Source organism: Esox lucius, chromosome 16 (genome assembly GCF_011004845.1).
Source record: "Esox lucius isolate fEsoLuc1 chromosome 16, fEsoLuc1.pri, whole genome shotgun sequence".
In the NCBI taxonomy this organism is placed as follows: Eukaryota; Metazoa; Chordata; class Actinopteri; order Esociformes; family Esocidae; genus Esox; species Esox lucius.
The window spans coordinates 3,690,501-3,714,263 of NC_047584.1; the positions used below are offsets into that span (position 1 = coordinate 3,690,501).

General features: G+C 39.5%; 1 protein-coding gene across 1 annotated transcript in view; it reads left to right on the forward strand.

The window, feature by feature from the left end:
* Positions 1–23,763, forward strand: part of itgbl1 (integrin, beta-like 1) — a 109,128-nt gene that overhangs the window by 50,151 nt on the left and 35,214 nt on the right. The window contains exons 6-7 of the mRNA XM_013131192.4: positions 10,869–11,009; positions 13,702–13,848. Of these exons, the coding sequence (XP_012986646.2) occupies positions 10,869–11,009; positions 13,702–13,848 (288 nt within the window). The remainder of the gene's footprint in view (positions 1–10,868; positions 11,010–13,701; positions 13,849–23,763) is intronic.

The following is a 23,763-nucleotide window of genomic DNA, read 5'->3' on the forward strand; positions in this document are numbered from 1 at the left end:
AGGGCACAAAGCTCCCGTTCCACCCCATCCCAAAGATGCTCTATTGGGTTGAGATCTGGTGAGTGTAGGGGCCATTTTAGTACAGTGAACTCATTGTCATGTTCAAGAAACCAATTTGGAATGATTCAAGCATGGTGCATTATCCTTTATCAATCAGAGGATGGGTACATGGTGGTCATAAAGGGATGGACATGGTTAGAAACAATGCTCAGGTAGGCCGTGGCATTTAAACGATGCCCAATTGGCACTAAGGGGCCTAAAGTGTGCCAAGAAAACATCCCCCACACCATTACACCACCACCACCAGCCTGCACAGTGGTAACAAGGCATGATGGATCGATGTTCTCATTCTGTTTACTCCAAATTCTGACTCTACCATCTGAATGTCCAATTCTGGTGAGCTTGTGCAAATTGTAGCCTCTTTTTCCTATTTGTAGTGGAGATGAGTGGTACCCGGTGGGGTCTTCTGCTGTTGTAGCCCATCCGCCTCAAGGTTGTGCGTGTTGTGGCTTCACAAATGCTTTGCTGCATACCTCGGTTGTAACAAGTGGTTATTTCAGTCAAAGTTGCTCTTCTATCAGCTTGAATCAGTCGGCCCATTCTCCTCTGACCTCTAGCATCAACAAGGCATTTTCTCCCACAGGACTGCCGCATACTGGATGTTTTTCCCTTTTCACACCATTCTTTGTAAACCCTAGAAATGGTTGTGCGTGAAAATCCCAGTAACTGAGCAGATTGTGAAATACTCAGACCGGCCTGTCTGGCACCAACAACCATGCCACGCTCAAAATTGCTTAAATAACCTTTCTTTCCCATTCTGACATTCAGTTTGGAGTTCAGGAGATTGTCTTGACCAGGACCACACCCCTAAATGCATTGAAGCAACTGCCATGTGATTGGTTGATTAGATAATTGCATTAATGAGAAATTGAACAGGTGTTCCTAATAATCCTTTAGGTGAGTGTATTTAAAAAACAATGGCTGAAAGGTATTGAGCATCAAACATGAATGGTTTGTAGCAAAAAATGAATAGTATTGCTAAATAATGAAACTTCTCTTGCTAATAATAACATAGGGATGGTATTCTTTGGAAGCAATCCTCAAAACCAATAAGAATATCAAAGGGTCTTTTTTTCCATGAAAACATACATGAACTGAGTTTGAATTGGAAATATAGCACAATGAATAGAAAATATAGTAATTGACAAGGTTAGTAGTTAGTAAATATTTGTGTATGGGCTGAAATATGTGCCACCAGAAACTGAATTTGAATTATTTATATTTGAATTTGAATTGCTAAACTTGAATAATTGCATTGAAAAACTGAATTTGAATCACATAATTTGAAATTGTATTGTTTAATTTGAATAATTGCATTGAAAAACTGAATCTGAATTTTATAATTTGAAATTGAATTTATTCGTTTGGATCCGAAGTCCAATAAAATGTGATCCTCACTGAAAATTAAACTCTATATATCTTCACATTCACTTCTCACAATTCAGATTCAGTTCTCAAATTCAATTTCAAGTTACTGAGACAGACATCCGGGTAGTTGGAGGATGAAGGAAGAGCAATCGAGCGCAGATCGATAGATAGCGTTCATTGGCGCATAGGACTCCTCTTGGGCAAATCAGCACATACGTTTTGGAGCATAGTACATGAAACAAGGAAGAAGCTCTTGCTTTGCCAGTGGCCGGCCTTGACCCAGAACGCCCAGACTGGTGTGACCACCATGGATTCGGCTGGGACAAATACGGTAATTACAATTTAACATATCTACGATCTTTTGTTTAATTGTCGTTAATGTTATAGCTGTTTTGTAGAAACGTTTCGTTTAGTCCGCGAGCATACACAAATCATGTTTACAATTACATTAGACGACTAGCTAGCACCATTGTTCTATATTTATGACTAGCACGATAGCATTGTTTCAGCTCATATTTTAGCAACGCAGCAAGGAGCGCTGGAGCTAGTCTACAAACAGCAGTGCGTACAATAACATTTTTTTCAAAAAAAAGTTTTACTGTCAGTGAATAGCACCGAGTGAAAGTCAATGATTTCTTTATATCTAGTGACTGTGATCATGTCGTTAGCTCAGATAAGTACCGGTTAACTTAGAAGATCTAGAAATAGAAGGCATCGTGCTAGCTAACTTGCCAGTCCCACCTGTGACTTAAAACAACACAGCTGTTCTTTTGGAGATACATTTTTGACCAACTTATGCTGTGATCTGCACAAAGTTGAGCAAGGTGAAACTTAACGTTATAGTGATTATGGGCATGATCCAACCAGTTACAAATTAGTTTTTACTGTTAACATGGTATAGGAAACCTATCTGGCAATATTGTTACATTCATAACTAGTTGGCTTGTAGTCACATAACAAATATAATTGGTTTGCTACTATTCCTTAATTTTGGTGGTTCCTCATCCATCGCCTCCATCACATTTGATATCAACTCCATAGCAATCAGTGATGATTGAATCTGTTTATGATAAAGCAATTACATTACTTTGCAATGAAAACCTACTACTTTCAACCTTTACCACTTCTAGATTATGTTACCAGCTACCTCTCTGTAGCTCACATCTCCTATTTGGAATATTATTAGTCCCACAATAAATATTAATAATAATATCCTACTATTAATGTATGAAATGATGTCATCTAATACATAGTATGTCAGTGATATCCGAAAAGAATAGCTACAGCTGATGAAATGGGTTGCATTACTAGATGATGTATGTTAACAATTCATTAATGCTATCTTCTGTTGGTTTTAGGGAATCCAAATGGAGAATTTTGATTGGGAGAGCTCAGGGCTCTCTCATAACTCTGCCAACACAGGTGTTACCGTGCCAGAAATGGAATGTCCATTGAAGACCGAGAACTCTACGCCTTGCCATTGATCCCCTTTCTCATTCAAATAGTTTTGGAAAATATATTTATTTGACCACACTCGCACATGCCTTGTACCTATTTCACCATCATTGACAGTCATGCCTGTGCCAATCAGAGGATTAAAGGCTTTTAATAATTCATGATTGCTTAAGTCCAGTCTAGGACCCCATGTATCCAGGCACCTTTTAGTCCACCAAATTTTTTAAATCGGACTTCTGTCTCGCTGACACAACCACAGGGAAGTGGGAAAGAACATATTGAAGGACATCTTCTCTGACAAACATTGTAATGGTGCGATGCACATATGGAAATGCTTTTTGTGGTGTAACATTCAATGTGGCTAACAATGATTTATGATCTAAAATATCAAATCAATTAGCCATGCACACTGGGTCATTTAATACACCCATGAACAGTGAATTGGGTTAACAGATACGAACTGGATTTGACAAAAAATGAAATAAAAGACTGCACAAATATCTTATCTATTACTATTTGAGTCTGAATGTACAGGTGCTGGTCATAAAATTAGTATATCATCAAAAAGTTATTTTTTCCAGTAATTCCATTCAAAAAGTGAACCTTATATAATGTATACATTCATTCCACACAGACTGATATATTTCATGTATTTCTTTTAATTTTGATGATTATAACCGACAACTAATGAAAATCACAAATTCAGTATCTCAGAAAATTAGAATATTAATTAAGACATAAGAGTATGAACATGAAAAGTATGAGCATGTACAGCACTCAATACTTAGTTGGGGCTCCTTTTGCCTGAATTACTGCAGCAATGCGGCGTGGCATGGAGTCGATCCGTCTGTGGCACTGCTCAGGTGTTATGAGAGCCCAGGTTGCTCTGATAGTGGCCTTCAGCTCTTCTGCATTGTTGGGTCTGGCGTATCACATCTTCCTCTTCACAATACCCAATAGATTTTCTATAGGGTTAAGGTCAGGCGAGTTTGCTGGCCAATTAAGAACAGGGATACCATAGTCCTTAAACCAGGTACTGGTAGCTTTGGCACTGTGTGTAGATGCCAAGTCCTGTTGGAAAATGAAATCTGCATCTCCATAAAGTTGTTCAGCAGCAGGAAGCATGAAGTGCTCTAAAACCTCCTGGTAGATGGCTGCGTTGACCTTGGACCTCAGAAAACACAGTGGACCAACACCAGCAGATGACATAGCACCCCAAACCATCACTGACTGTGGAAATTTTACACTGGACTTCAAGCAACGTGGATTCTGTGCCTCTCCTCTCTTCTTCCAGACTCTGGGACCTTGATTTCCAAAGGAAATGCAAAATTTACTTTAATCAGAGAACATAACTTTGGACTACTCAGCAGCAGTCCAGTCCTCTCCCAGGCGAGACGCTTCTGACGCTGTGTCTTGTTCAAGAGTGGCTTGACGCAGGGAATGCGACAGCAGAAACCCATGTCTTGCATATGTTTGCGTGGTGGTTCTTGAAGCACTGACTCAAGATGCACTCCACTCTTTGTGAATCTCCCCCACATTTTTGAATGGGTTTTGTTTCACAATCCTCTCCAGGGTGCGATTATCCCTATTGCTTGTACACTTTTTTCTACCACATCTTTTCCTTCCCTTTGCCTCTATTAATGTGCTTGGACACAGCTCTGTGAACAGCCAGCCTCTTTAGCAATGAACTTTTGTGTCTTGCCCTCCTTGTGCAAGGTGTCAATGGTCATCTTTTGGACAGCTGTCAAGTCAGCAGTCTTCCCTATGATAGTCTAGTTATGTAGACTACACAGAGAGACCATTTAAAGGTCTTTGCAGGTGTTTTGAGTTAATTAGCTGATTAGAGTGTGGCACCAGGTGTCTTCAATATTGAACCTTTTCACAATATTCTAATTTTCTGAGATACTGAATTTGTGATTTTCATTAGTTGTCGGTTATAACCATCAAAATTAAAAGAAATATATGAAATATATCAGTCTGTGTGGAATGAATGTATACATTATACAATGTTCACTTTTTGAATGAATAAACACTTGAAATATAAGTCTGTGTGGAATGAATGTATACATTATACAAGTTCCACATTTTGAATGGAATTACTGAAATAAATCAACTTTTTGATAATATTCTAATTTTATGACCAGCCCTGTATATGCATATTTGAAACATTTCACTTAAACCTGATGAAATGCCTGCCCTAGATGGAAGGCCTCTGTCATCACTTGTTTGAACTCAGTAGAAGTTTGCATATGCTTAACAGGTAGGTGGATTGTATTACAACATGCAGCGACTGTTGGGTAGCAAACTGTATGTGAACCATACAGGATGTCACAGGTGTGGTTGAACTGCACAAAGACTGAAGTTTCTCTTCTGGTAAGACAGGAATGTGGCCCTGTCCTGTGAGCCACTGGAGAAACGTCCTGGGGGACAGGTGACCTGGATAGCCTACTGTGTCACCCGCCTCTGGATGTTCACCTTTTCAGAGATAGAAAGCAAACAATCATGTTGAATATTTGGTTTACCTTTACCAGCACAGAGGTACATAAGTACTCACAATGATAATGAAATCTACATGGAAACTTAAATATTACCAAATAAAAAATTACAAAGTGGGATGTTTTCCATATTCCAAAGAAAATGTATTGCAAAAAGTTATTCAAGTAAATGGCTAGCTATTAATACAACAGGCACTATATAGACCACAATACCATATGCACTATTACATTTAATATAAACATGACTGTTTTTACACTAAGTTGACAAAATATGATGTTATTATATAGTGGCAAGCACGGTTTTCTAGCTACTAGCCCTTACTGTAGCGCTAGCTAGATAATGCTCACAACAAAATAATGAAAGCACTACTGGATTGCTAGTTTTAAAAACCATCCCTTTTTACTTTCCCTGCAAATACGGAGAACAGCCAGCTTTCTTTCGAAGAGTAAATGTGCTATTTTTGTGTTCAAGTCAACCGGAATTAGCTATGCATTCAAGTAAAATGAATAGGGCTAGTGCTATGGTGTAATTGCCCTGAAGTTTATGGCCTTACATTATGCTAGCACCTGCCAAACACAGCGACCTGACACGCTTACTACTCTCCCTCCCTCTCAGTAAGCAGTACCCTGACGGTGTCAATGACAATCACAAGGAGTAGTTAAACAATCACGCTGAAGACATGACCAGTCTACTTGGCGGCGGCTAGCACTAGTTACGTTTGCAACAACATTTTCACCGAAAGAAGAGGCAAACGTTTAGAAATAATAAACACCAGGCAAAGATGTTGTTACCAGAGCTAGTAGGCTACCATAAAAACCCGGGATATTAGCTACTGTGTTTGCAACGTCGAGAGAAATTTAATTTCCCCTGTTTCTACAAAACAGATATATCATTAACGACAGTTAAACAAAAGATCGTAGATATGTTAAATTGTAATTACCGTATTTGTCCCAGCCGAATCCACCAGTCTGGGCGTTCTGGGTCAAGGCCGGCCACTGGCAAGGCAAGAGCTTCTTCCTTGTTTCATGTACTATGCTCCAAAACGTATGTGCTGATTTGCCCAAGAGGAGTCCTATGCGCCAATGAACGCTATCTATCGATCTGCGCTCGATTGCTCTTCCTTCATCCTCCAACTACCCGGATGTCTGTCTCAGTAACTTGAAATTGAATTTGAGAACTGAATCTGAATTGTGAGAAGTGAATGTGAAGATATATAGAGAGTTTAATTTTCAGTGAGGATCACATTTTATTGGACTTCGGATCCAAACGAATAAATTCAATTTCAAATTATAAAATTCAGATTCAGTTTTTCAATGCAATTATTCAAATTAAACAATACAATTTCAAATTATGTGATTCAAATTCAGTTCTTCAATGCAATTATTCAAGTTTAGCAATTCAAATTCAAATATAAATAATTCAAATTCAGTTTCTGGTGGCACGTATTTCAGCCCATATTTGTGTGCTTCAAAACTTTTCTTTTGTCAAAGAAACCTCCAATTACAGCCTCGCAGACCTTCGGCATTCTAGTTGTCAATTTGTTGAGGTTATCTGATGGGATTTCACCCCATGCTTCCTGAAGCACCTCCCACAAGTTGGATTGGCTTGATGGGCACTTCTTACGTAGCATACGGTCAAGCTGCTCCCGCAACAGCTCAATAGGGTTGAGATTTGATTATTGTGCTACCCGCTCCATTATAGACAGAATACCAGATACCAGCCTCTTCCCTAAATAGTTATTTTTTTCACTTGGTCTGCATCTCACAAATGTCTTCTTTGTGGTCCAAACACCTTTTATTGACCAGCCTGAGATATGCATAGAAGGCCAGCATAGAAGGCCAGCAGTCGCCACTGTTGAGGAACTGTGAGGCGTCTGTTTCTCCAACTAGAAACTCTAATGTATTTGTCTTCTTGCTCAGTTGTGCATCGGGCCTCCCACTCTTTCATTTTTGGTTAAAGCCAGTTTGCGCTGTTCTGGGAAGGGAGTAGTACCCAGCATTGTACGAGCTCTTCAGTTTCTTCGCAGTTACTCACATGGAATAGCCATCATTTCTCAGGACCAGAATGGAAGTTTTTTGTTTCTGACCATTTTGAGCCTATAATCGAACCCACAATTGCTGATGGTCCAGATGCTCAACTTGTCTAAAGTAGGCCAGTTTTACTGCTTCTTTAATCAGCACAACAGTTTTCAGCTGTGCTAACATAATTACAAAAGGGTTTTCTAATTATCAATTAGCCTTTTAAAATTATACATTTGGATTAGCAAACACAACATGTCACTGGAACACAGGAGTGATGGCTGCTTATAATGGGCCTTTGTACACCTATGTAGAAATTCCATTGAACATCAGGCATTTCTGGATACAATAGTCATTTACAAAATGAACAATGTCTACACTGTATTTCTGATCAATTTGTTGTAATGGACAGAAACTTATTTTCTTTCAAAAGGTAGGACATTTCTAAGTGACTACAAACTATTGCACGGTAGTCTAGGTCCATATGCCAGCATTAGGACGTGTGTTATTTATTCATGGTTTATATATTTTTTTATATAGTTTATAGTTATAGGTTTTTTTAATGTTTTTTTTTTTAACAAAGGAGAACAAGACAGAAAGACAGAGAGTATGTTTAAATTGCAGATGGCTAATTCAAAACAATTCTGCATTGGTTTGTGTAACAGAAGCTGCAGCTCAGACTGCTTATACACACCCTCATTTATGTCCAAGTATAGTTGCTGTGTTAGTGGCAGACATGAAACAGCCAGGGTCACTTGAGATCCGGTGGTTCTCAGCGGAGGGCTGGGGATCCAGGGCCAGGTCTGCCCTGTGTCTGCCTCAACTAAGAGGCGTGCCAGCTGGCCTGGATCACCCAGGGCTCCCTCTGTCCTGCTCTTTCCCATCCATTCCTCTCGTGCCCGATAAAAGAAAATGGGATTTCCAATGGCTGCTGCTCAGCTGGCTCCATTGTTTGGACTCATCAAAGGAAAGTGAGAGACAGACAAAGAGAGTGAGAAGCAAGAGAATGAGGAAGGGTTGCATTACAGCCAAGGGGAAGAGGATTAGAGGAGATTATTAAAGGAGATTATTGTTAAGAGATTAAAGTGAAGAAACAAGAAGAGGTGTAGAAATACAGAGGTGCTTTTCTCCCCACCTTGACCCATCTCCCTAGTTGTATATCGGTAGTTCTACTAAAAGTTTGCCTTCACATCTGACAGTGGTTAACCTGTACTTCATCTTATTCTCCTCTCTTCACCTAGGCTTTCAAACAAGCTCAATGCAGCCGCTGAGTTTAAGAACAATGAGGTATTCGTAAGCCAGTCCCAGTTCACTTGGCGGGCGGAGGTGCTTGGCCAGATTCCTCAGAGCGTGGGCGTCAGCATGGAAATGAATTCCAGACTAGAAGCTTTCTGAAAAAACTTGGACACTAAACTTTGTACAAGAGCAAAGCCTTTTCTGCAAACCACTGAGATTGGACATCCTTCAGTACTAGTCTTCTGAAATATGTTGCATAGATCCTCATAAAATTACATGCCGGAATTGCCTAGCAGAGGTAGAAGTAACCTTCCTGGCTCGAGGTTCAGCTACTCTATATTGAAGATGCTGTTCAACCCTCACTCAGTTGTAGTGGTACTTAGTACCTAAGACAGAGAAAGAAATATATGAGCACATTGGCCTACCTATGGCGACTTTGCAGAACAAAACTAAAGCCATTGACATTATTCTACACAATAGTGCATACCCCTGCCACCTCCCAATACCAGTATTGTTGTACACAAATATTATATTGACACCGGTAAATTTAGTGCTACATACTGGAATGTCTTTATTAAGCATAATGCCACAGTTTTACAATGTGCCAAGCGCTGAACTGGCACCAATGTTTTTACATTTTCAGATCAAGGATTTGAACCAGCCATCTTTACTCACCCTATACTTAAATCATTGATCTACTACTCTAACACTGATAAGCCTCCAGGCAATCAATGTATTCTTGTCACAAAACATCCTTCAGTCTTCCACAGAGGGGGGAATGTGGTCATGAAGCTAGAGGTTTGTAAAAGGTGGATATGCTTAAAGAGGCACTGCACACATAGCATTATCTTCCTTAGCTGAATACAGGGGGGCTTGGGAGTGATGACTGTCAAGTGAATTTACATTGCTTCCAGCATAACCCACCTCCTGAACATGCTAACGAGTGATACAGCAACATCTAGGGAATTTGTCAGAGCAGAATCATTGACTACAATGGTCCCACTGACTAGAGGCATGACAGATGTCCTGGGCTTCATATGGAAAGCCAATTGAAAACTAGACACAAGTGCCAAAGGCTTTTGAATCCAATTAAATTAGCTATACCTCAATGACCTACAGTATCAGTAACAGGGTTAAGAATGTACGGTAAACTCATCCCATAGCTAGCTTGAATTGTTACCTATTGGGCTGGCCAACTGTTAGCATTTGTGTAGCTCAAATGACTTTATTTTCTGGAGGTGCAATAAAAAGGTCTGAGGTTTATTAGAGACACTTATACAGTACAACTTTCAAAACTGAAGAGATTAGCTCTATTTTAAAATGTGTTTCCAAGAAAAATCAATGTTTCACACAACCATGCAGAAACAGATAGCTGACTGTAAAATAAAGTAATGAAAACATTATTGTGAATTGAAATGATGAACCAGGGTTTGAGTCAATGGTAATGTGAACATATATGACCTATCAAAACTGAGTTCTACTTGCATAAGTAACTGGTTTACAATATAATAATAATAAAGAATCTCAGACATGTGTGGTATTTTGCCAGTATACCCTGGTTAAGTGATGTTTCCTGGCATCTTGGCTAGGTACAGATCTTAGCTGTGGTATATTTGAAATATACTACACCCCCTTGGTCAAATTAAGCATTGTGATTGGTTGAAATGTGTTGTAAACCACATTAAAAAAGCACTCTGCTGCCTGTACCCTTACAATGCAAGATATACTTTTTTGTATACTTTTCAGAGAAATCTCTGTGCATCAAGTCTCAATTTATGAACTTCATCACCTCTGTAAAAAGCATGAAGGCATTATTTCCCATTGATTATCCTAACAATTGGTTTGCAATAACCAGTGTTTGTACAAAGGTTTAGAGATCTCCTTGGTGAAGGCCAATATGGCAATATGAACGTTGGTTGCCATTAAATTTATAGACATATGAAAAACCAATATCAGTGCAAAAACAAGTGTTGCAGGCTTCAGACTGTATGTATTCATATGTTTAAGGGGAAGCACCTACTGTAGTGAGTTACTGCTTCATATCAGCAATCATGGTCAGTCTTACGTGTGTATAAGGAGGTGTTACCTGGTTCCCTAGGTATCTGATATCTCTGCCTTGAAATGTTTGAATCAATATTACATGAATTCCAAATTCCAAAATGTGTGAACTCAAATACATTTTTGTGTGCGTGAGTGTTTGTGCATTGTTTCCCGTGTGTGTTTTTGTATTTACAGGGACCTGTGTCTGCGGGGAGTGCACGTGTCATGACGTGGATCCATCCGGTGACTGGGGTGACATACACGGAGACACCTGCGAGTGTGATGAGAGGATTTGTCACTCAACTTACGACAGATACTCAGATGACTTCTGTTCTGGTGAGACAGGACGGCATCTGGCTTTGTTTTATCTGTCTTATGTACTTCAATATAATGCACAGTGGGGACAAGTATTTGATTCACTAACGATTTTGCAGGTTTTCCTACTTACAAAGCATGTAGAGGTCTTATCATAGGTACACTTCAACTGTGAGAGACGCAATCTAAAACAAAAATCCAGAAAATCACCTTGTATGACTTTTAAATAATTAATTTGCATTTTATTGCATGACATAAGTATTTGATCACCTACCAACCAGCAATAATTCCGGCTCTCACAGACCTGTTTTTCTTTAAGAAGCCCTCCTGTTCTCCACTCATTACCTGTATTAACTGCACCTGTTTGTACTTGTTACCTGTATAAAGACACCTGTCTACACACTCAATCAAACAGACTCCAACCTCTCCACAATGGCCAAGACCAGAGAGCTGTGTAAGGACATCAGGGATAAAATTGTAGACCTGCACAAGGCTGGGATGGGCTACAGGACAATAGGCAAGCAGTTTGGCAAGAAGGCAACAACTGTTGGCGCAATTATTAGAAAAAGTTCAAGATGACAGTCAATCTCCCTGGGTCTGGGGCTCCATGCCAGATCTCACCACGTGGGGCATCAATGATAATGAGGAAGGTGAGGGATCAGCCCAGAACTAAACGGCAGGACCTGGTCAATGACCTGAAGAGAGCTGGGACCACAGTCTCAAAGAAAACCATTAGTAACACACTACGCCACAGGTGTCAAACCGGTTCCACGGAGGGCCGAGTGTCTGCAGGTTTTCGCTCTCACCTTGTACCTGATTGATTAATGAGTTCACTAATTGGTTAATTTCTACCCCCACCTGGTTGTTCAGGTCTGACCTGGGAACCAATTTAAAGGAAAACCCAAAGACCTGCAGACACTCGGCCCTCCGTGGAACCGGTTTGACACCCCTGCACTACGCCATCATGGATTAAAATCCTGCAGCGCACGCAAGGTCCGCCTGCTCAAGTCAGCAGATGTCCAGACCATCTGAAGTTTGCCAATGACAATCTGAATGATCCAGAGGAGGAATGGGACAAGGTCATTTGGTCTGATGAGACAAAAATAGAGCTTTTTGGTCTAAACTCCACTCGCCTTTTTTGGAGGAAGAAGAAGGATGAGTACAACCCCAAGAACACCAACCCAACCGTGAAGCATGGAGGTGGATACATCATTCTTTGGGGATGCTTTTTTGCAAAGGGGATAGGACGACTGCACCGTATTGAGGTGAGGATGGATGGGGCCATGTATCGCAAGTTCTTGGCCAACAACCTCCTTCCTTCAGTAAAAGCATTGAAGACGGGTCGTGGATGGGTCTTCCAGCATGACAACGACCCGAAACACACAGCCAGGGCAACTAAGGAGTGGTTCCATGGCTTAGCCAGTCTCCAGACCTGAACCCAATAAAAAATCTTTGGAAGGAACTGAAAGTCCATATTGCCCAGTGACAGTCCCGAAACCTGAAGGATCTGGAGAAGGTCTGTATGGAGAAGTGGGCCAGAATCCCTGCTGCAGTGTGTGCAAACCTGGTCAAGAACTACAGGAAACGTATGATCTCTGTAATTGCAAACAAAGGTTTCTGTACCAAATAGTCCTAGGCAAGTTCTGCTTTTCTGATGTATCAAATATTTATGTCATGCAATAAAATGCTAATTAATTACTTAAAAATTATACAATGTGATTTTATGGATTTTTCTTAAGGTTAAGTGAGAAAACCTGCAAAATCGACAGTGTATCAAATACTTGTTCTCCCCAATGTATGTCACCTGTGTGTTAATACAATAAAGGTGTTCACATATAAGGGCAACTATAAGAGAAATTTATGATTTTACATTTTTCTCAGTTTTTGGGGGGTTTGTGCAATTTGTGTAATGCATCAATTAAACACAGGAGATCAGATTTACAAACAATGGAATATAGTAATATCTAGATTTTAAGGCAGTCGCAAAGGAGATGAAGAACCAAATCTTACTTTTATTAACATGGAGACAAAATAGACCATTAAAATACAGAATCTCGGACCTTCATAAACTGATTATCTGGCTTATCCAGAGAAACTTTTGTAGTAGACATATTCCTAGTGCTAGTTAAAAACAAAATCCTGTTCTTGCTGGCATCTTGCTCAATCAACTGAACTACAAAGCATACATACGGTTCTTGATCAAAGTCCAGCTGATTCAGCATCAAAAAGAGAGTGTTGGGAGGAATAAAACAAGAAAAACACTCCACCCATTTCTTTTCTTCTGCGATCACACTGGTCCAATGTCAGAAACACTTCCATCTGGTTCTAATAACTATCACATTGAAATATATAGTCATAAATAGTTACGCTCTTTCTGCTTCCAAATATAGTTTTTTTAATAGGCAACTGTAATGGATGCCATTACCATGTCTGCTTTTGGTGATGTATACTCCTATCATAGGTTTAATTTGATTCATTTATACATTTGCATCCAAACAGCTTTTTAGGTGTATGGAGTTACTGTGTTACACAGTAAACCTCGATCTTTCAACACTACCCCCCCAACACTCGCTCCATTCTGTTTCTTTTTCTTCCCACTTTCATTCCCTTTCCTGGACCCACAATTTTCTCACTACATTTTTCCTCTAATTTCCCTTTGGTCTTCTCGATCCTTCATCTTGGTTACACTCTCTTCTGCTCTAATCTCCCACAGGACACGGCCAGTGTAACTGTGGAAGGTGTGAGTGCAAGGAGGGCTGGACAGGAAAGAAGTGTGAGCATCCTCTGTCCTGCTCCCTCTCTCTGGAGAGCAGCCTGAGGAAGTGTAAGGGAACATCCAGCATTCCGTGCTTCGGACGAGGTAAGAAAATAAAAGTTTAGTTTGTTCAATGGGCGTATTAACCATTGAACATGCAGCAGCTATGCTTCAGACACACAATTTATATCAAATCCAGTTAAATGCATGTAACGATTACTCAGAGAGACAAAGGTGTGGATTTACGCGTAGAGCGCGGCAGGTGTTTATTGTGCCAAATCAGAAGGCCTGAAATGTGGTCACAAGCAGGAAATGGTCATACACAGGTAGGCAAGCAGGCAGGTAAACAATCAAGAAGGATGAGATAAAATCGTAGTCAAGGGTAGGCAGAAGATCAAATTATAGGACAGAGGGCAGAAAAACAAAAGGGACTAGATAAGGGTGAAGGATATAACTAGATCTCACAAACAAGCTAGGAAAAGGGCTTAGTAAAGTCAAAATGAACAATGCCTCACAAAGGAACAAACAGAATGAACTGAACTAAATGAGGAGCTGATGAGACCAGGTGACTGACTAACACACGTAAAATCAATGAACGAAAATGAAAGTCAGAGCTACATTCAAAAACAAAACAAAACAGAACACAAGGTTGGATTTGGAAAAATAGAACTGAAAACGAAAACACAAGAAATGGGAAAACAGAACCTTACAATGCAAGTACATGTAACAAAGAAATAGAAACAAGAAAAGGAACCAGGCAAGCCTAGTTTGGCCAGCCCACGATTAGAAGGGATAAATGTTGCCCTTACTGGATTCAAAACTGGGTCTCCCACATGAGAGGCTGTGTCTTTAACCACTACACCATGAAGCTAGACCTTTGGTAAGTGTCAGTTTAGAAAAATCTGATGCAAGCTCTAAAGAAGGCAAATTAGTAGTAGGCTACACCCTTTGTCACCAAATTCATTTTATATGCAGTATAATGTTAACTAACTAGTTAATTTTGAGGGGACGACTGATTTTTAGTTAGATAACACTAGCATCGCTAGCTATTCTTGACCAGACTTTGCTAGCTAATGACAACATTGCAATATGTCAAATTAAATTTAATAACAAATATGATGATTGTAAATCTGTTTCCTACTAATGCTAGTCTACTGTAACAATGTAGCTAAATTTCCAAGTCCCTATAATTTAATTTAGACAATACCGTAATCACCCCCTGTTTATTAGATTTATTAGCCCTGTTCAAATTCTGGGCATCAATACTGCTGTGGCGTGTATAGAAAGTTAATGACCGTGGCAATGACTCGAGCAAGTGACAGAGGTGCAATATATGAAAATGTTGTGGTGGAGGGGATTGATATGAATACGTGCTGCTGCACCATGTGAGCACCAGTAACTGGGCTAACCGGTTTAACTATCCATTTTGGGATCACAGCAGAACCGAGGGAATGCCTGTGTTTGTGTGTGAATATGCAAGTGTGTATGTGTTTCTGTGAGTTATGAGCATAGCTAGCCAGCTATAGTGTGACTCAGGGTTGGAGATGCTCTCAATAGTACTGTCCCTGGGTCGATGTATCTAGATTTATTACACTGCACTCTATGCCTCATTAACTGTCCCCCTGGACTGAGGAAGCCTGTTTTCTCAGGACTTCCGTGTTCCGGATCTGATTCTAATACACGACTCTCACAGAGGTGATAATGAAAGCCAATGTCCAATCTTGCTAACAGCAATGTGTTTTAAATGGGACAAATGATATTGTGCCTTGAAACAAAACCAATTTAATGCGATTTAAATGTTTTTGGGGTGTTATATTTGCATCATAGGAGCTGTTTGTGGGTAGCATATGCATTTTGTTGAGTTTAATGATATGTATTGCAGCATGCAGGGGTTTAATTTATTTTGAGGTATATCAGTCTTAGATTGTTTTCGCTCCAATTGGCCTTCCCTGTAGGTATTTCTGGGAAACTGTGGTCTGTGATTTTCTGCAGATGTTGAGTTAACGGAGAGTGACAAAATCCCCCATCCTGTCCCGACTCGTGTATCGTGTGCTGAGTCAGGGTAATCAAACTGCCATCTAAAGTGAAACGACAATACAGTATTTAGGTTTTATTAGTTAAGATTCAATGTTTAAATTTTTCGTAGCTCTAGTCACACTTACTTGGAGCATTGTGTCTCAGTCGTGTTTGGAGTCATTTGTAGCTAGAAAGAACATTTGTAACAGTATAAAAAACGTGAGAATCATCTACAGATAAAGGCCAGTTTCACCACTAAATGCGGGCAATCTTCTGCATTCAGGTTGAGTTCTTCACATAACAGAGCATGGGCTGTCAATACCTGAATCGTCAGAGCATCAAACCAGTTACAGGAGGGTTGCTGTCTTAAATCCTAAGCTGGCATGGTGAAAACTGTAGCTCAGTCCTTGAGCAAACAGTTATTTCTAATTAATCCTGTTTGTGGATTTGGATAAGAATGCCCACTAAATTACTAAAATGTAGATCCTGTGTCTTTCTATAAGTGGTAGACTTACCACAAAGCAGGAGAGGCTATTACCCCAAGCCTAACATCACCAGTACCCTGTGACCTGGGCACAAAAAAGAATAATAGGAGACAATAAACTTCTTTTTTTAGTATATTTCTCAGCTCAAAGCCATACTCTGTTCATTATTTTGTTAATTATTTAGGACATACATCACTGTTAAGGGTTATTCATCAAATTTCTAGTCACATTTGTATTTAGGGATTCTGTAGCTCAATCAATCAAATTTATTTATAAAGCCCTTTTTATATTAGCAGTCACAGTGCTTTTACAAAACACCCAGCCTGAAATCGCAAGGAGCTAGCAACAACAGTGTTGAAGCACAGTGGCTAAAAAAAACTCCCTAAAAGGGGCCACAATTTAGGAAGAAACCTAGAGAGGAACAAGGCTCGGAGGGGATACCAGTCCTCTTCTAGCTGTGCCGGGTGAACATTTTATGAGTAAAATTTGTAATAATTAATAAATGCATGTGGCCTGTGTCCAGAGTCAGTAAAACCTAATCCAGGTCTGAACCATGACCAGCTGGACAAGGACAGGGACAACCAGAGGGGGGATGGTCAGCAGAGTGCCAGTCGCAAGTTAAAACTCTACCATGCAAAGAAGAAACCAGATATAAACAAGATACAGAAACACTACCATGTTCTCTGGGCCCAAGCTAATTGTAAATGGACTGAGGTGTAGTGGAAAACTGTCCTGTTCTGACAAATCAAAAGTAAAAATTATTATCACTGATTGTTATCAGTGCACAGTTCAAAAGCCAACCACCGTGATGGTATGGGGGTGCATTAGTGCACATGGCATGGGTGACGTGCACATCTGTGAAGGCACCATAAATGAATGAACAATATATAAAGTTTAAGGAACAACATTTGCTGCAGTTTTTTTCAGGGAAGGAATTGCTTATTACAATTGCTTCGCCTTAAATGAGCTCAGCCCCAGAGGTTTCTGGATCTTGTATATATGGTTTCTTTTTTGCATGGTAAAGATGGAGCAAACTCTGTATGTAAGGTAACATTTGTGGATGCAGCAATGTACTGTGTTAACAGAAAAAATTTTTTTTAGAAGTGGTCCTAAGCCTATGCAGTGATGTCCACTACAGAATCATGTCTGTTCAGGCCAGTATTGGTTTTCGGCCTTGTCCCTTGCATACAGAGTCTCTGAATCTTTTAATGTTATTATGGATGATGAGATCCCCAAAGCCTTTTTACTTTCAGAAAAGGTATTGTTAAATTGTTCTGCACAGTCACAGAGTGGTGAGCCTCTCCACATCCACTTATGACAGACACATTCTCTCTTTTAACACCCCATCATGTTACTGACCTGTTGCCAATGGACCAAATATTTTGTGGGATATTCCACCAGGTTTAGTTTTTTAGCATTACACTACTTTTTTTCCAGTCGCGGTCCCAACTTTTTTGAAACATGTTGCTGGCATCACCAAGGTACTGGGCTCTCATTTCAACCATAGGTGAGCGGTCCAATTTAACCGCTCACCTATGGTCCAATTTAACCCCTGGATGTCAGAAAGAGTTGCCCTATGTTGTTGTGCTCTAGCAACTCCTCATGGATGAACTGACGCTTGCGAGTGCGATCGTGTTTTTTGTCCAGGGAATGCGCTCTCTTCCTGTTCATATGTATAGTCTAAGCAAACACTGCATGATGAGATATGCATCAGATGTCTGATTAGCACACCTTCCCTTATACTAACGACTAGCAGACCTCCCCTTAAGCTAATGTTTCAACCCAAATGTTTTCCCCAAAATTTAATTTATGGCACTCTAGCTTCAAAAATACCGTTTTTAACATTCTACCATTGCATATGTTTTAGATAATTTAATTAACCATCTAGTGCCTGGTCAACTAATAATGGGCAACAAATGTTTTGCTTTTTTGGAAAACAAAACTGTTTCATAATATAGATAGCAAGTAGCTAATTATGCCACTTAACCAATAGGCCATATGGATATTAATTAATATGGATGTCAGGAAGAAAGGACAAGCAATAGATGCACTATGTGTCAGTTTGAAGTCCTGGATAAAGAGTGAAATGGAGGTGCCAAATCATGAAAGATCTGGTCTGTGGAGAGGGAAAAGGAGAAAGGTTGGAAGAGAGAAATGGTGAGAAAAGAAAGTCTCCGGGAGTCATATAAATGCAACTTGGATTGTCCAGGAAGTGTGGAAAACCTTGAAATTCAAAACAGCATCGTTCCTGAAGGAAATACCTGCTTCTATTATTTTTGCCGGACCGTGTAAGCAGAGCCAGCCAAGATGAGCAAATGTCTCTTACTGAGTGACTGACTGCCCCTTGTTAAATAGTTCAGTGATAAGAGACGCTGCCTTTTATGCAAGTGACTGGTGTTCAAGCCTCTCTGCAGGCATAACAAATTCCGTATTAGGATCAGTTCAGGATAGACAAAAACTTTGCTGATCGCAACCTTCAGTAGCAACATTATAGTAAGCCTAAACTAAAACTGTTTATATTGTGACTATTTCTGGTGTATTTTCAAAGTACGCATCTATTCATACTTTTTGGGGCAATGGCCTATAGATCACAACCCCTTGCACAGTAAAAGAGTAGGGGTTTCCACGATAATCTCTTATTACTTGACGAAATAGTCAGTAATCTTCACCTATATTGATAGTTATTGTATCAATGTAATTCTGTGATGGCAATTTCTAAAGTCCAAATAGTTGTATGAAAATGGTAGGTAAGACAGGAGAAATCAATTGCGCAATAAACGGTTTTAATCTTGCTTGCAAGGAGAAAGTATGCAGGTTACAAAGTAACAGTGAATAGTTTCTAAATAAAAACATCATTTCGACAGTATTTATTACCTAGGAAAAGGGGTGTGGTAAGATGCTGCCATCTGTCTCATGTCAATCAAACACCTTTCCCTTTGTTCTATCACACAAGTCAAATGCTATCTTCCCCCACCTTATCCTTCCTGCCATAATGTTTACTGTAGTGTTTACCCAAAGGGGCAAACTGACCTTACTCCCCCTGTTGTGTATCTTCTCCTATCCTGTCCTAAAACCCATTGATCTGCATCTGGACAGACAATAGATGCCCCCTATGCAAATACCAGATCCCACACATTCCTCTACCTATCTAAACCGTGGGACTCAGTCCTTTACTCAGTGTGAATACATTGTATAAAGAAATTTCCACAACAATCCATCCTCTTGATACCATGTCAAACCTTGGTATCAAACCTTAAACAGTTCACTCATTAGGATGTAGACTGCCACAAAACAGTACTCTTTAACAACATGACCCAGTCAATATTATTACCCTTAGTGATTAGAGAACTGAACAAATCTGAAATGTCTGGATCCTCCTTTACATTATTCTAGATCATTACCTTCCGTATATAATCCAAGATCACACATTGTCATCATACAGAATCATAACATAGTACAGCAAAACTTTTATGTTAAAATCATCATAAACACCTATCACTGAATGCATCCTTCAATTCATCACTGTTACAAAGTTCCCTCATGCCAATTACTCGATTCATTAAAAAGTCCTCTCCATGGTTCCATTTGGATGTACTTCCAAAGTCATCACAAATGTTTTGCTCCTTCAAACGTCAGACAGTCAGTTATGAACCATTTCTTTGGCAGGTCGATGTAACAGAACGAAAAAGTCAGATGTATATTCCAAGGTGTTGTCCTTCACAGCTCAAATGCAGACACAGCTCTTGTTGTCTCCATTCTAGCTGTTTTATCAGCCAGGCCAGGAGAATCTGTGTGTTCTCCCTTGTGAACTCCAAGATGACCAGTTTTAGCCAAAGATTCTAGAGCTAAAGGCCATGTAGAAAGTGACTGGTTACTAGCACCAGAAAATTCACTTTCCCTCAGTGACTTCAATTCACTGTGTCTAACCCTTTAAACACTACAATCCTCGTGTAGCGTGTCGTCGACCCCAGGTTCCTCTCTCAGCTACCTAGACAGCAGATGAGATGTACCTGGTATGGACCCAATCAGCGTAGCATGATGTTGTGCAGTAGATCTTTCCTACGCCTCCATCCTCTCGGTCGGAGGTTCCCTTCTCCATCACATTGCAGAATCATCAGGACTCGAATCAGTTCAGCTCACAGGAACTCAGCATCCTGTAGACGTGCGGCACCTAGACGTGCAGCGCTCCAGAGTAGTAGGACAGTCTGTCTGTGAGATCCATCTCATCTCAGCCACCTCACAGTTGTCCTTTTAAGCCAAGCTCAGTCTCTCTCAGGGCTCCAACAAGTCCTCTCTTGTTGAATCGCTTTCGAGTTTTCTGTATCTGAATGTGTGAATTATCCTTGAGAAGATTAGTTCCAACTGCACAGTACATCATCACATATGTCCATCACGTTAGCTTGTTGCATCTCGCTGATACATTAGAACCACACACTATCAAACACTCAAACCCTATATTTCCAATATCTCTCTACTTCTTCTCTCCAAATAGAGTAGAACAGTTGAAATCAATAACAGTATCGTTAAAACATTAACATCTCTGGTGCTTCTGTTCTGCTAGTGTAGCAAAATAACAATTCCACTCTTTTCTATAGTTGGTGTAACAACTAACACAAAGAACAGAAGAACACAATTTCACATTTCTCATTACTGTTCCAAAAACTCATCAGTTAAGATAGTTTGCTTACATTGAAGTACCACTCTCTAAGAGCAGTTCATGAACAATTCTCAGTTCACCTATATAATTTACATCTGATTGTGTTGTATCGGAACTACAATCAAATTCACCATTGTTTCACATAAAGGATCAAATAACTTATTTCAAATCAAACATTTCACACCATCTTGAAGGTCAGCTAACATACCTGTTATTTGGCCTAATTTCTCTACAAGATGAAACTCCAAGTCTCTTCTTATTATCCTAGCACATCAAAGACACTCTGAAATCCTGTCATAAATCATGACCCCCCCTTTTTACTCCTTTATCACCACAGGGCTCTCCCTGGAGTGGGGGGTGGTCTACTGACCTAAGAACAAACCCTGGCCTTATCAATAAGGGACACTGGTGTTATCTAGAGAAACAACCCAGGCATTGACAATAGTAAAACAACCTTTTTTCTCTTCATTCACCTCAAAGAAACCTCTGTTAACCATTAACATTCCAATGATTGCTTACTAGGACAGAACTTAAATTAGAATTAGAATACCCAATTTTGATAATGTCTGTTTCTCTTCTAAAGAGTCCAAACAAGTTAAAATCCATCTCAAACAGTTTTTTGTGTCAGTGAGTGGAGTGGTACAGTGGGTCTGTACCTCTCTTTATGCAATTTAGACTATGTAAGACTTCTCAACTTTTTCCCTGAAATATAACTTGATGCAGAATTATTTTCTCAATATCAATTAAAACATGGCAATATTTAGTAAACATATAAGAAATAACACAATGTGCTCCCTGCACGTTTTTACCCACTTATTCCAAAATGCATGAGATTAATATGATTACTTCTAATCAAATATCAAACAAACTAAACAGTAACACACCCATCAAATTAGTTATTGCTTAGCTAAACCATTTCAAAATGGTAAGATGTATTCCACTCAACCATAACCATGTTAGATTTCACATAAAACATACATTTCAAAAACCCAATTTGACAAACTAGATTATTCACGTAACTTCTTTAAGTACCTATTTAATTTGCTTTGAACTCTAAGTTCAACTCTTTTTCATTTGAACTCAACTCTAAGTTCAACTCTTTTCCACTATAGATAATCATTTCATACAATCCCCCCCTGCTTTCAAGACAGAAAATGACTTCAAGCTTGAAAGCAGAACCATTACAGGACCGAAATTAAAAAGAAAATCGATAGTTAGGAGGAATCTAACATACATCCAGTAAACGTCGCAAACTGAATATCCAACCAAAACAACCGAAAATAAGAAAAACATCCTTAAAGGAAATAAAAACTGTACCACATACACGGTCGCTCGTGTAAAGGAACTCCCAAAGTAGCATATCAAAATGTGCATTTACACAGGCAACGGCCAAACTAAGTTGAGACCAACAAACATCATGACTCAATTTACCTCCTAGTCTAGGGAATTCACTTAATTTTAGATGTAAGTCTATGTCATTCAAAATAGGGGAAATTGCTACTTCCATGTATAAGTCATGCAAAGACATCAAATTTGTTCTCAGCAATTAACAATGTTGGATAACTTAAGGTCTCCACCATTACTACAATTTGATTCGAAATCATAAATGTAAACATTAAAGCAACAAAAAGGAAAACTAATTCAGCTTTCACTTAATGTTTTATCATCCCAAAACTGAACATGCTTGTGTTGGTAAAATTACCACGGGTGAGAACAGGCTGAACACTCGAATTCAACCCATAGTAATATGCTACCTTGATATAATGTTAAGGGTGGCGGAAGCCATCCCAGTGGACCTGCCCACCCTTCCTGAAGCTCTGAGCTCCACACATATATGGTGAGCCATTAACAAGGCCAAATGTTCGTTTATGGTCCCCAGACCATCCTCACAATTTAGCCTACATCGTTCGTTAACTGAAGATTCTAGATTTAGTGTCCAACCTATCTATCATTATCTATACAAAAACTCAACATTATGGTGGAAATTAAGAAACTCTTAAGAATGGCACTCCAGGCAGAAAACAGATTTATGACGTCACTATAATCAAGATACAATAAGAAATCCAAAGGAAACTCAATGTAGGCCTTAAACACCTTTACATCAATACCCTATTTGTTCACTAATGTACCATTCCAGAATATAAATTCCATGAACGAGTAGCAGGCACTGGTTTTAAAAACACAAGTATTATCCCAGTTAACGTTAGAAAACACTTATAAGAGAACTCCATTATTTAACCAAACTCAATTTAGCATTTAAAATAGGATGTCTAATTTTAGGTTAATTTAAATGGGGAATAAACTGGCTTTGACTATTTGGGGAATAAACGGGCCGTAGTCATTTTACCCTCTTTTGCAGGCTATGACTATATCGGCTGAATCCAGTCTTCATGGAAAACAGCATGTTACCTTAATACTAAAAACTTTCGCTATCGTCTGCTTCCCACTCCATACAAGGAGAGAGAAAACACTATTTTAACCCCTCATTACGAAACCATATTTTACCAAATCACAGAATCATCATTATACCCATTTCTAAGCTATCCCTCTAATTAAACTTATGCCATTATTTTCTTAAACTACTAAGTTAGCAGGCTAACACTCCCACGTGTGCCAGCCATCGGGCAAATTCAATTTCCCAATTTCAGCACAAAGGCAAAAGCCAAAAGAGTAGGCCTCGCGTAATAAACATGTTAACAAAGCAATGTAAGCGTTCGCCCAAACGCACACCAAACAAGACGAAACATTGCGATTACAAATACTTCCAAGTTAACACCAACCTCGGTAAACGAGATCCAATATTCTATCAAGGAATATACAATGCAGCCAATCGGATCCCTCGTGCACAGGGAATACCAAAAT